General features: G+C 41.3%; 1 protein-coding gene across 4 annotated transcripts in view; it reads left to right on the forward strand.

The window, feature by feature from the left end:
* The window catches only part of ccdc18 (coiled-coil domain containing 18), a 156,777-nt gene that overhangs the window by 80,546 nt on the left and 61,668 nt on the right, over window positions 1-14,563 (forward strand). For all 4 annotated transcript variants that reach the window (XR_011357961.1, XR_011357960.1, XM_069939270.1 and 1 more), the window contains exons 14-18: window positions 1,865-1,999; window positions 3,712-3,789; window positions 3,968-4,084; window positions 6,300-6,467; window positions 7,804-7,946. Coding sequence is in view for 2 of the 4 variants with exons in the window: in XM_069939270.1 (XP_069795371.1) it covers window positions 1,865-1,999; window positions 3,712-3,789; window positions 3,968-4,084; window positions 6,300-6,467; window positions 7,804-7,946 (641 nt within the window). In the remaining 2 variants the exon portion in view is untranslated. The remainder of the gene's footprint in view (window positions 1-1,864; window positions 2,000-3,711; window positions 3,790-3,967; window positions 4,085-6,299; window positions 6,468-7,803; window positions 7,947-14,563) is intronic.

Raw genomic sequence — 14,563 nt, forward strand, 5'->3', positions numbered from 1 at the left:
AGTTTTCCCATTCTGTCATCCAAACCTTCAAGATTCTTTTTAATATCTAAAATCGAAGCATTGGTCTCTTTAACTGAATCTCTCAAATCAAGCACAATTTTTTTTAACCTCAAGTTGGCAGCTTTTACTCTCAACTTCAATTCTATAATAGAGAGATATTGGTGCTCAGTGTTCTTTGCTTCTTCTTCCTTCATTCCATTTTTTCCCCTTCTTGCCTTCCACAAAAGATATACCGCTTCTTGTAACAGACATCTTAAGAAGTTGAACAAAAGATCCTCTTTCTTTGAAAAATGAAAGTTACACGGCTGTTCCAAAGTGAGACGTAGTTAAAAAAGTTGGAACAGTGCCTAAAAGCAACTTATTCTTTCTTCTGCCAGTAGGAGACTCCCAAGTAAGCCTTTAAATATCTGATGATACCACAGTTGTCGGCAGAATCACAAACGGCAATGAGGAAGTGTACAGGAGGGAGATAGATCAGCTCGTTAAATGGTGTAATGAGCTCAACGTCAGCAAAACCAATGAGATGATTGTGGACTTCAGGAGGAAGTCAGGGAAATTCAACCCAGTCCTCATTGAGGGCTCATTAGTGGAGAGGGTCAAGTACTTCAAATTCCTGGGTGTCAACATCTCCAAGGTTCTGTCCTGGAGTCTGCATGTTGATGCAATCACAAAGAATGCTCTCCAGTGGCTATTCTTTGTGAGGTGTCTAAGGCAGTTTGGTATGTCACCAAAGACTCTCGTAAACTTCTACAGGTGTCCTGTGGAAAGCAATCTGGCTGGTTGCATCACTGCCTGGTATGGAAGTGCCAACTCTCAGGTCAAGAATAAACTCCAGAGTGTTGTTAATTCACCCTGCGACATCACCGGCACCAGACTTCACTCCATTGAGGACATCTACATGAGCAGCCTTTATCCTCAAAGACCCCCACCACCCACCCTCTTCACTCTGCTACCATCGGGGAAAGGTACAGGAGCCTAAAGATGAGCACTCAGCGGCACAAGGACAACTTCTTCTCTGCTGCCATCAGATCCTCCCTCTTCCAATTGAATCAGTCACTGATTTATACCTCTGATCCATCTATCCACTTTAATCCAATTTTTTGATAATGTAACCCTGTAAAATCCTTCTTCACCACTAGTCCTGAATGTCCAATTGGTTTGAGAGAGAAATTCATCACCCTTCCTCCAATCGATCAGGTGCTGTAACTTGCAGTGAGCAAGGAAAGGTCAATGAATAATCAATGATCCAAAACTTACTTATTGTTTTGTGCTCTATTGTTATTTTAATTTAATTTTTTTATAGTAATGTCGTAAGATGGTCATAATATGAATGTTTCCACTATGATGGTGCCACAGACACTGAATTTCATGACTTGTTCATAACACTAATTTCTGATGCTGAACTCCCCTTCCTTTTCCATTTGTAACTCTCTTCAAAGAGTTGTTTCTTGAACTATTTAATTTCCAACCAAATCTGTTTTCTTTCCAAACATTATTCCATCCTCTTTCTCCTTATCCATTTTGAATATTATTTCAGTCAAGTATCTGCTTGCCAACATCTTGTACCAAAGAGACATTTTTATCAGCATGTATAACATTTTCATTTATAGACATTCTTAAGGAGATGTGTACATTGACCTTCCTCTGAATCTTCTTCCAGGGCCTTGATATTTGATTCGAAGTTCATCCTAAATTCAAATGTTGTTGTTTCTTTAAATTAAAACATGGCTTTAAAATGATTTTCTTGTTACGTTTGCTGTATTTCCACAATATTGATAGATTTTAAAATACTAAATTAATGTTAACTATTTTGACTTCATGATGTGGAAAGCATTACATTTATGCTAGCCTTCTCTTTTTAAAGCTTGAAAATGACCTGAAAGTGAAACAAATGCAGATGATAAAACAAAAGCAAACAATCTCAACTTTTCAGGAAGACATCTATGCAAAGGAAAGCAGAATTGAATTATTGGAATTCCAACTGGAAGAAACCAGACAAGCAAGTTTTTAAAAATAATATTTTAATGGTTTTATTTTAGTTGTTCAAATCTATTGGCTATTATGTAGATATTATATTTATGAAAATACTTTGGCATAAATTCACTTAAAGTATTGTGATGTCGACAATGGCTAGCTTCCTTGCTGGTAAGACAGAAATAGGGATTTTTAATTAAAATTACACTTTATTTACTGATGTGTGTTGCGAAAGTTAAAAGTAGAGTATTTTTTCATTAAATGTTTTTGCTAGAATTTCTTTTTCAAACTTTACTCCAGGAAAATCACTGCTGGGCTTTCCTGCCTTTATGAAAATACATTAATATCTCAAAGATTTTCTTCTCCTTTTCAAGCACTTTTACTGCAAAAAAGCACCCTACTGAAAGATCACCTGGTAGTTTCCTAACCCACTTGTTTGTAACTTGCTGGCAAAAACTCAAGGGTTGGACACTTAGATCTTCCCTCTTCCATTTATACCTCTGGTCCATCTATCCACTTTAATCCAATTTTTTGATGATGTTGCCCTGTAAAATCCTTCTTCACCACTAGTCCTGAATGTCCAATTGGTTTGAGAGAGAAATTCATTTTCCTTATGTAGAGAACATATCTTTTAATCTCACTTCTAAAAGATCAAGAATTCACTGTGAGGTTATGCTCTGTAGTTTCTATGTATTGGCTTAATGCCATCTAGCTCTTTGAGCCTACTCTGCTATTTATGTGATCATGGCTGATCTGATGATAGGCTCATCCCCACTTACCTGCCTTTACCCCATATCCCTTAAATCCCTTACTCTGTAAAAATCTATCCAACCTTGTCTTAAACATATTTACTAAGGTCGCCTCCAATGCCTCAATGGGCAGCAAATTTCACAGATTTACCACCCTCTGGGAAAAGTAGTTCCTCCTCATCTGTGACCTAAGTCGACTACCCTAAATCAAACTAGGCTTTGTCCCCTAGTTCTGGTCTCCCCTTCCAAAGAAACAAATTACCTACCTCTATCTTATTTTTGCCTAATTTGACATGTATTTATAAGATCCCCTCTCATTCTTCTAAATTCCCAGATGACTCAATCTCTCCTCATAGGCAACCTCTTCATCCCTGGAATCAATCTGGTGAACCTCCTCTGCACTGCCTCCAAAGCCAGTACATCTTTCCTCAAGTAAGGAAACCAGAACTGCACATCGTACTCCAGATGTGGTCTCACCAGTGACCTGTATAGTTGCAGCATAAAATCTCTGCTCTTAAATTCAATCCCCCTCACAAGGAAGGCAACATTCCATTTGCCGTCTTGAAAGCCAACTGGACCTGCAAACCAACCTTTTGCACAAGCATTTCTAAGTCCTTCTGCACAGTACCATGCTGCAATTGCTTGCCCTTTAAATAATATTCTGATCTCCCATTTTTCCTTCCAAAGTGGATCACCTTACATATGCCAATGTGGTACTCGATTTGTCAAACCCTTTCTCACTCGCTTAACCCGTCTATATCTCTCTGCAGATTCTCCGTAACCTCTGCAGAACTTGCTTTTCCACTCAATTTAATGTCATCAGCAATTTCTTTTAAACAACGTTGAAAATGTTTGCTCTAAGTCAAATAAAAATATAATCTTCTAATATTTGTACTTCTTTATCATAATTCATGACCTTAGTAGATCTGATGTATGGACATTATTGCATGCCAAATTAATTTCTAACAAATTATATTCATGTTTACAGGAGTCAAAGAAGCAAAATGAAAAAAATGAAGCTGCGTTAAAAGCCTTGCAAACTCAAGCAGGACAAGAAACTTCCAAAGTCTGTAAATTTTAATTTTGAATTATTTGACATAATTGTTATAGATCTTCTTTCAGTTGTTGAGAATAAATGTATGAATCTAAAGGTACAAATTGGCGATGATACAGCAATTTCTATTTCCAAGGCCAGTCTTCATTAAAGGCAAATTTTGTTTTGTACAACATTTTATTAAAAACAGGTTAAAGAACTAGAAGCTGCACTGGTGGAGTGCAAGGAGGAACGAAAAATGCAACTGCAACAAATTGATGAAAGCAGGGAGCAGCAAGAGAAACAATTGAGAAAGAAATTAGAAGAGGTAAATTTAACTATTGCACAATATTATTGAATTAAACATTTTTTAGCTCATGGCTTTGGTTATTAACATTCTTTCAATTGACAAGCCAACTGGTTATTATCATTCTTTCAATTGACAAGACAATAATCAAATTTTAATTTTTTCTCTTACCCTGTTGCTTTTCTGGATTATGCTAAAACATTACAGAATGGCACAAATTGTACCAATTAATGCATACTGTTTCAGATATTTACATACAAGCAAGTATTTGAACATATTGAATATCCACTTGTCTATTCAAAAGATCTTTTCTATCCATTTATTTGTGTTCTCCAACTAACCCCTTACCAAGAAGAAAATGAGTGCAAAGAACTATTTTTTCTCAGTCAACAAAATTCTCAATGTTGGAAAAATGGTGCAAATGATTTTGTGCAGGAATTGTATTTAATATGGGCACGATTAGGTTGGAGGTACAGAAAGGGGAGATAAAAGTACACAAATTACTACAAATCTTTCTTGCTACTTTTGATTATCTTTTTTGAGATTTGTGGACAAGTGTAACTTTCTGCACAGTCAGAAAAAAACATTGTTAGTATTTGATTTTTAATTGTAAAGCAGTCATGAAGTACAACAAACAAAGATGATCTGGAAGGACTTAGTGGGTCAGGCAGATGGAGAGAGATGATGTGTCAGAATTTCAGGACAGAATCCTTTCTCAAGATTAAGGTGGGAAGAGGAAATCACATAAAAAAGATAAGAGAGGGGTGGGAAGGGGGTAATAGGATACTGGACAATTAAAGGTGGGAGATGTGGAGTGGGCAATGTGGAAGGGAGGTTGAATTGGAGATTGAATTGAAAATGAGTACTGGAATTTGCTAGGAAAAGTGGAATTAGTAAAACAGATGGAAACAATGACACTGGATCAGGGGTGAGTTGTATGAAATTGGAAAATTCAATTTTCATTTGCCTGAGTAATCTACCATGTATGATTTTTTTTTTCAATCTTAACTAACAACCACCTTGATCCAGTTCCCTTTTTAAAATCTGTCCTCTATCTGTTCCCATTTTCTGAGCCTATTCCAGTACTATCTTTCCACGCAACTACATCTCCCCATCTCCCCCAATAGTCTTCTCCCCTACCTGTGTCCCCACAACATCTGACTTTTTAACCTTCATTTGTTCAGTATCTCTATTTCCTCTTGGGCTTTTTCCCATCTTTAACTTTGCTATCTTCCCTTTCCACCTTGGTCTTGAAAAGGTTTCTGACCTGAATCATTGATTCTCTCCATGTATGTTGACTGACTTGCTGAGTCCCTCCAACTTTTCTTTATTTGCTTAAAATTGCAGCATCTGTAGCCAACTGCTACAAAGAAACACACACCCTTGTAGTGTGGGAGGTTAAGTTCTGAGGCTAGAAAGGCTCCTTTTATACAGTTGGAGTCAGCCACATATAACAATTGTAGGCGAGAACATTCTTGCATGTGAATACCCTTCTTTTCCAGCCTGTTACTGGGTAGCTTGGCCAGCACCATTTTAGGGCTGCTGGTCTTGTTCTGCTCCAGCTTTCAACTGCGCTGGATTGCTGTGTTAAGGAATGTATTATGCTACCTTGCGCGCCACGCGATGTACTGGCTCGATCTCCGGGTGGTGGGCTGCCACATTTCTATAGTTTCTTGTGTCTCAAGTCATTAAGTATTTAATTCATGATTAGAGTTTAAATCTCTTGGTGCCTGCCACATTGACCACCGCCAGTGGGCTGATAACGCCTCAAACCGTGCATCTTGGCGCCTCACAGTTTGGCGGGCAGCAACCTCCTTTGAAGAAGACCGCAGAGCCCACCTCACTGACAAAAGGCAAAGGAGGAAAAACCCAACACCCAACCCCAACCAACCAATTTTCCCCTGCAACCGCTGCAACCGTGTCTACCTGTCCCGCATCGGACTTGTCAGCCACAAACGAGCCTGCAGCTGACGTGGACTTTTTACCCCCTCCATAAATCTTCGTCCGCGAAGCCAAGCCAAAGAAAGAAAGAGTTTAGTAAAGCGAATAATATTCTCTCTGTATGTCAAATGAGGTATGTGGGTAGACAGGATGAGAAGACAGACAAATGATGTAGATCATTCTGGACAATGTGAAATCATATACTTTGGGTTCAAAATTACAGAAAGCAAATAATGCTTCTACATTAACTTCTAAACTTTTGTACAGTTTAGAATTCCTGTATTTTGTCTTGAAGGTACATTGGCTCCAGAAAGATGTGAAGATATCTGCACACAATTTAAAGGAAGCAAATGAACAGAATGTTCAACTCCAGCAGACATTGCTACAATATCAACAAATGTTGCAGCAAGGGACAGCTAGGATTGGAGACTTGGAAGACCACCAGGCAGTTCTGGAGAGAGAGGTGATTTTAAATTTAAACATACAACATGGTTACAGGATCTTTCAGCCCACAAGTCCATGCTGCCCAATTTCAGCCAATTGATCTACACCCCTGATATGTTTTGAACAGTGGGAGGAAATCGGAGCACCTGGAGAAAACCCACGCATACATGGGGAGAACATACTGCTACACGCCCAAAGGACCCCAAAACCCAGCAGCAATAGATATTCACCATGACAAGTAGTTACTTAAACAAAAGTTGTTTTTAATTATCTTTAAACATGAAAACAGAATCAAACTTTAACTTGTTATTAACTTAACTACCCAACTTAATCCACTTCTAATTTTAATTGCACGTGTATGTGATGTGTGTGTAAATTTAAGAAAAGTTCTTTGGTTCACAGCTCAATCTCACTTCTCATCCTTCCAAGTTCACTGGTTGCAGACAATTCTTATACTGTGCACAGAATTGAACATGTATAAAGTTCACCAGGCTTTGGTGCTTGAAAGGTAAATGTTTACCGCTCAGGAAGGTTCCTATAGGTTTGCAGAGAGAAATATTTGTTGTTCCAGGATTTCCACAACTGAGGTACCACCATTAATCACCTCAGTCTTGCTGATGAGACTTGCCCCATCAGGGTTCTCCAGATGATAACCTCTTTCTTTCAGGTCACCACTCTGGAGCTTCTGTTTCAGTTCCAACAAGCTTCTCCTGGCTGACACTGTTTTCTTTCTCTTTCTCTCTCTGTTTCTCTCTGATTTGAACTCCCAGCCACATGTCCTTCTCTCTTTCACTTGCAAAAGCCCCTTCCTTCTCCAGCAAACAATAGGGGTTAGTTTTCTGCTCCCATCTGTTGTTTTATGTAAACAAACTTCTCAATGACCTTTAAGTGAACACTTTTCAGAGAGGTCAGAAGTCTTGTAAAAATGTTCAACACAGATGACCTGACTCCTCCAAGACAATGGTCTATTCATTTCATGACATCATTTCAATTAGCACCTACTTGTGAAATGTGCATAGCATTCTCCATAGTTTCTGTAAAGTGACTGAATATGAATTCTTCAGTATTTCAAATAAGATCTGTTTTAAAGTGTGTGTATGTATGTAACCTACTCTAATGTTACCAATTTATCTCCCAAATATTCCATCACAGTTCAAACACCTTACAGACAGTTCTGGATTCAAACCCTGACCCTGATGGCTAGCGCTTTAACAGCATTGCGATAACTGTGATGCTACCCATGCTACTCCATTTACTTGTGCAAAATTATTTATTTATAATATTATTTGCTTAATGGAATTAAACATTGTTCAGAAATAAATTTCTAACGAAGCACATTTATATTTATGAAATAGGTTTCTAAACTGGAGCAAGAGTTATTGAAACAGAAGATGTTATTTACAGATAAGCTATCCAAAGCAGAAGACAAGCTTTTCACGGCCTATGCAGAACAGGATTCCAAACATCAGCAGGTGTCTGAACTGATCAGTACTATGAAGTAAGTCTTGTGGTGAAGCTGATTCAACACTTTGTATTTTTTTTCTTTGCTTGATTCAACAATGATGAAAGTGGCAAAGTTAAATTTTTAAGTTATTGCTTATGGGGGGGGTGGGAGTGTTTAACTTGCAGTTAACATCTTTAGAATTGTTAAACATCACCTTGTGACTGAATCTAGAAAAGCTGGAAAAATGGGCTGAAAAATGCAGATGTAATTTAATGCAGACAGTGTGAGTTTTAAATTTAAACTTAGATCTATAGCATGGTAACAGGCCATTTTGGCCCACATATTTGTGCCCAATTAACCTACAGCCCGGTACATTTTGATCGGTCGGGGGGAAACTGGTGCCCCCAGGGAAAACCCATGCAAAGGGAGAACATAAAACTCCTTACAGACAGTGCAGGATTCGAACCTAGGTCCCTGGCACTGTAAAGGCATTGTGTGAACACTTGCCTGATTTTGTCTATGGCTGAGTGGGCTGTAATGTTCCCCTTGATGTGAGTTTCTATCCATTTGGAATGAGCATCCATCATTACTAGAAACATTCGCCCCATAAAAGGGACAGGAAAGTCCAAATGTAGCCTAGGCCAGGGGCAATTTGACAACTTCCATGGGTGCAAAGGAACTGCTGGTGGCATTTTCTGATTGATCTGACTTTGCGAGCATGATTTTACCTTGTTCTCCAAATCCTGATCCATTCTTGGCCACCAGATGTAGGATCTTTCAAGGCTCATTTGAGACACCCCTAGATGAGTCTCATGAATTTCTTCCACAATCTTTGAACAGCCAGGGGGAGGCACGATGACCATCGTCCCCCAGAAATACAGTCATCCTGCAGACTCCGTTCTGTCTTACATTTGGCATAAGGCCTGAATTCCTCTTCTTCCACGGTACTGGGCCATCCTTGTAAAAGAAAAGTCTTGACTTGAGTCAGGACTGGGTCCCTCTCTTTATCTAAGTTGCCTTTACAGATGTCTCTGACAGCCTTCAAATGAAAACCCTGTCTCTGGAGGCACATATGTAGTGTCCGGTGTCTCAGATAAAGGTAGATGACTCAGCACATCGCCATTTGTATGATCCCCTCCTACTCTGTTCATAATAGTATACTGGTAGGCTGACAATTGAGAGCCCAAAGTTATATCCTCGCTGAGGCTAGCAGTGGAATGCATCTAGTATCACTGAACAGGCTCATCAGTGGTTTATGATCCATATAAATTATGAATGCACATCCATAGAGGTACTGATGAAAACTTTTGACTGCAAAAACAATAGCCAGACCTTCTTTGTCTAGCTATGAATATCCCTTCTCAGCAGGCATTAGGGTATGTGAAGCAAAACTATTAGGCTTCTCTGAACAGTCCTCCATTACATGTGAGGGAACTGCCCCTACTCCATGGGACGAGGCATCACATGAAAGAGTGATCTCCTTATTTGGGTCATAGTGAACCAGTAGCTTCACTGAGTTGAGGAGTTCTTCACATCCTTGAAAGCTTCCTCCTGGTCTTCACTCCACTACTACTTGGTGCTTTTGTGCAACAGCTTGTACAGTGGGGCCAAAACCCTTGAGAGGTCTGTGGCAGGCTGCACCAAAGGAAAACACAGACACAATGCTGTTTGGAGCACACAGCTTTATTCCACTCACATAAAGATCTAGTTGGCTGCTGGCTGCTTGCAGCAGTGATCCCGGGGAGAGAGAGAGCACGGCCCTGGCCTTGGTTTTATACTATGGGCCCTCTAGGCCCACCTGTTGGCTGAGTGATGTACTGCAGCGTATCATCACAAGGTCAGGAAGAAACTTTCCGTAATAATTCACCATGCCCAAAAATGATACAAGTTCCTTGATGGCCCTTTGGGCTTGGGGCATCCTTGATAGCTCTCACTTTGTCCTTCATCGGGCAGAGCCCAGAAGGTCACATTCGGTGCCCAGAACATACATTTGCCATGCTTCAATCACAGACCTGCATCTGAGCTCTTCTACACCTGTTCCAAGTTAGCCAGATGCTCCACCTCTGTGGCCCGAGTGATCAAAATATCATCCCGATACAGCGCTATGTGCAGAATCCCCTGCAGCAAGGTATCCATTGTCCTTTGGAAAATGGTGGGGCTGGACACCATTCCAAACACCAGGCATGTTAATTATGACATATTCCTTTGAATCCCCATCCTGAAAACTGGATGGACTCAAAGATGCCCAACCGCTATAAATGTTTCAGCTCCTCATCGACCTTGTCTTTCACAGTGTAGGGCATGTGGACTTAAAAAAGACGTTGTGTGGCCTCAGGGTCAACATTGAGTTTCACAGTGATACCCTTCAATCTGCCCAGCTCATCCCTTCAAATGTCACTGCAGAATGTCCTCCACTGTGTGTGCATACTTAATTTCATGCCAGTTGAGCAGGTCTTTACGAGGCCAATTGCAGCCCAAAAGACTGGCCCTGCTACCTTTAGCAATCACCAGCCTGGCTTTCACCTTCTGACCATTGGCTGAAATATCCCTAAATAAGGTATTGGTCCTGAGTTTGAGCTTTGATAGTAATGGGAGGCAGGTTGGGCCCCCATGTCCTCCTGTAGGTCTGATGATCGTTGCTGTGGCCCCTGAATTAATCTCAAACTTAATATCCTTTCCTGTGACAGTGATTGTAGCCGCTTTCAGGTGCATTCGCCGCCAAGAATGCGCCTGCAGAAGCGGATTCAGACCTGTGGAATGGTCGTTCAGGTGGCAGCACTGAAAGTGCAGCATTGGCTATCTAAAAGGGACAGCTGCATGGGAGGCCCCTCGGAGCGCATTCTGGCTCCTGTCCCTTCAGGCTGTCAGCGCTGGCCGCCCCAGCGCTGATGACCGGCGCTGGCTGTCCCTGCCCTGATGTCCCGCGCCGGGGGTCAGTCAGGTGCTCTCCAGCTGATTGTCACCCCCTTAGCAGCCGCTTTCAGGTGGCTGCATTTAGATGCCTGGGTGACTTGAGTGCTCTGGCGTTTATCCCTCCTGGAGGAGGGTTATTACTAAGTGTGCCTCGCAGGCGCCTCCTGCACTTTCAGATGGCCTCCCGACAGTCGCATAGAGGTCAAATATTTTGTCCATCTTAAAGTACCTTGTGGCAGAATATGGTTCAAGTAGTTCCTCATCTGTTTCCACTCCAAACATATTGTAAGTGATGTTGTCTCTTCATCTGCTTCTTCTAGGTAGTATGTGGCTGTTGGAGCCCGTTGAGGTTTTTTCTGCCCAGGCTTAACCTTACCCTTTGAACTCCTGCACTTCTTAGCTAAATGTCCTTTTTTGCCACAACCATAGCAGACAGTGTCTTTGAATTTGTACTCATTTATATAGTGTGACCCTCTACACTGAAAACATTCCCCCTGCTTTGCCTGTATAGCAGTTTCCCTCCTGACTTGGTAAAATGCCATTGACTGCAACACCTTCTCCACCTTGTGTCCTTTCTGTAAATCTTTTTTTAATACTTTAGTTTTCGTTTTCCATCAATAAACAAGGAGATAACATCACAGACTGTTACTCTCCCTCCCCCTCCCTCTCCCACCCCCTTAAAAAAAAGGGGAAAGAAAAGAAAGAAAGAGGCTGGGTGGGGTGTCAGCGTTTCTGACAAGTGACCATGGAGGCTGTGGAGCCACCCCTTAATGTAATTTCTTTTGTTAATCCATCTATTGGTAATTTTTGTCGGAGTGTGGCTATGGTTGTGTTCCCGTGTACGTCAGATATGGCTGCCATATTTTAATAAAGATGCTAAGTGGGTTTCTAAGATTATATAACTATAACCATATAACCACTTACAGCACAGAACAGGCCAGTTCGGCCCTACTAGTCCATGCCGTAGCAAATCCCCACCCTCCTAGTCCCACTGACCAGCACCCGGTCCATACCCCTCTAGTCCCCTCCTATCCATGTAACGATCCAGTCTTTCCTTAAATGTAACTAATGATCCCGCCTCGACCCCGTCTGCCGGAAGCTCATTCCACATCCCCACCACCCTCTGCGTAAAGAAATTTCCCCTCATGTTCCCCTTATAATTTCCCCCCTTCAATCTTAAACCATGTCCTCTAATTTGAGTCTCCCCCTTTCTTAATTGAAAAAGCCTATCCACATTTACTCTGTATGTCCCTTTTAAAATCTTAAACACCTCTATCAAGTCCCTTCTCAATCTTCTACGCTCCAGAGAAAAAAGCCCCAGTCTGCACAACCTTTCCCTGTAACTCAGACCCTGATATCCTGTCAACATTCTCGTGAACCTTCTCTGCACTCTCTCTATTTTGTTTATATCTTTCCTATAATTTGGTGACCAAAACTGTACACAGTACTCCAAATTTGGCCTCACCAATGCCTTGTACAATTTCATCATAACCTCCCTACTCTTGAATTCAATACTCCGATTTATGAAGGCCAACATTCCAAATGCCTTTTTCACCACACCGTCTACCTGAGTATCAGCCTTGAGGGTACTATTTACCACAACTCCTAAATCCCTTTGTTGCTCTGCACTCCTCAATTGTCTACCATTCAATGTATATGACCTATTTACATTTGCCTTTCCAAAATGCAGCACCTCACATTTATCTGTATTAAATTCCATCAGCCATTTCTCAGCCCACACCTCCAGCCTTCCTAAATCAGTCAGGTCAGATTTTTTGTTTCCCATGGGAATACCGCAGTGCATCTTGGTAGTCCACCTACTGATAAGAAGAGGGGAGTCAGATTTCAAGGTCATTGCTATATCCTTTCTGGATATCCTTGGTATTGGACAAACTCTAGGGCTTGGAAGTCAGCGGTGGGGGTTTCCCCCAATAAGCAGCATTGTATGGCGTCATTATTAATGCTACATACCAAGTTATCACAGAGCATATCATCCAATACTGGCCAAAATCACAAAGCTCCAATAGCTGCCGAAGCTCAGCCACAAAATTAGGCAGAGACTGTACTGACTTCCTGAAAAGGCTGTGAAACTTAAACCTTTGGACTATCACAGAAGGTTTCGGATTGTGGCGGTTCCCCACGAGCTTGACCAGTTCATCAAATGGAATTGTGGCTAAGTTCCTTATCAACTTATAAGTCTTTGCCCCACACACACTCAGGAGAATAGAGGACTTCTTAGCCTCCTCAGTAATTCCATTAACACACACACACACACACACACACACACACAAAATATATATATATATATATATATTGGTAGTCCTTGGGTTCGAAGAAGACACGTTGCTGTGAAGTTTATCTGTGGACACAAAGGTGACTTTACAGTCCCAGTCTGGAAGTGCAGAGTCTAGCACAATGGGGCACTGGAAGTCCGTTTTTGCAATAAGTGTGGCTGCTGCTTTGTGATGCTGTTCACGATTTTCCCTCAATTTTTGGCAGCTCCTGTCTTCAAAACTGGTGTAGGCTTTATAGCTCACCAACAAGATCTGTCACCAGCTGCAGCTTCTAGTTCCCTTGGCAGGATGTCACAGCAGCATAGGGTTTCCTTCACAGTGTCTTTATAGTGCTTCTGTGGATGACCTTGAGGTCTCCTTCCAATTTCAGTTCACCATAGAGCAGCTGACAAGGCATATGATGGTCATTCATTCTGAAGACGTGTCCTGCATCTGGGCTCTGATGGTCAGGGATTCAACACTGGTGGACTTCACGTGACCCAAGACCTGCAGGTTGGAGAGACAGTCTTGCCAGCAGATGCCAAGGATGGAACAGAGGTCATGCGTGTGGAATTTCTCTAGTTGTTTTAGGCCACACGTACTCACAGTTTCTCTCTCTCTGAGAGAAAGCCTGTTTGACTCTCTCTACTTGCAAAACCACATAACCCTTTTACAACAGCAAACGCTCCTCCAGACAGCAGTGGATCCAGCATGCTCTTTCATCTATTGCCTTTTGCAAACAACAATCCATTAGTGAAGTCTCTTGAGCACCCTTCAAAGCTTTTGCAAAAGCAGTGTAGCCGATATGTCTACCATGGGGAAGAGCTTCAGTATTTTAAATAAGATCTGTTTTAAAGTGTTTGTATGTGACCTACTCTAGCAAACTTTTCCCAATTTATCTCCCAAAAATGTATCTATATACTCTGTCACAGGTGAAAAAGGAAAGGTTTAAAGGAAGTACTAATGGGAATTTCTCACACAGAGAATGGTGGGAGTGTGGAACGAGCTGACAGTTGAAATGGCGAATGTAAGCTCAAAAATTTGGACACGTACATGAATAGGAGGGGTATGGAGGGCTATGAACTGGGTGCAGGTCAGTCGGACTAGGCAGAATAATAATTTGGCATAGACTAGAAGGGCTGAAGGGCATGTTTCTTTGCTGTAATGTACTATAGTTCATATACAAATTTGCTTTTTATAAACCTTTTTGTCATTATTCTGTATACATGGATATTTTTATTTTCAAAGTTGCATTAATTTTCCAAGTGGTAATTTTCCAAAGTTTTAATTTATTCCCTGAAGAAAAGCTTGTATTATGAAGACTGTCTTTAACTACACAAAAGAGTCTGGAAAAACAACCAACTGAAAAGCCTCACAAAGATAAGCGTATACAGAGCCGTTGTCATACCCACACTCCTGTTTGGCTCCGAATCATGGGTCCTCTACCGGCATCACCTACGGCTCCAAGAAGGCTTCCACCAGCGT

The sequence above is a fragment of the Narcine bancroftii genome, chromosome 5, assembly GCF_036971445.1.
Source record: "Narcine bancroftii isolate sNarBan1 chromosome 5, sNarBan1.hap1, whole genome shotgun sequence".
Lineage (NCBI taxonomy): Eukaryota > Metazoa > Chordata > Chondrichthyes > Torpediniformes > Narcinidae > Narcine > Narcine bancroftii.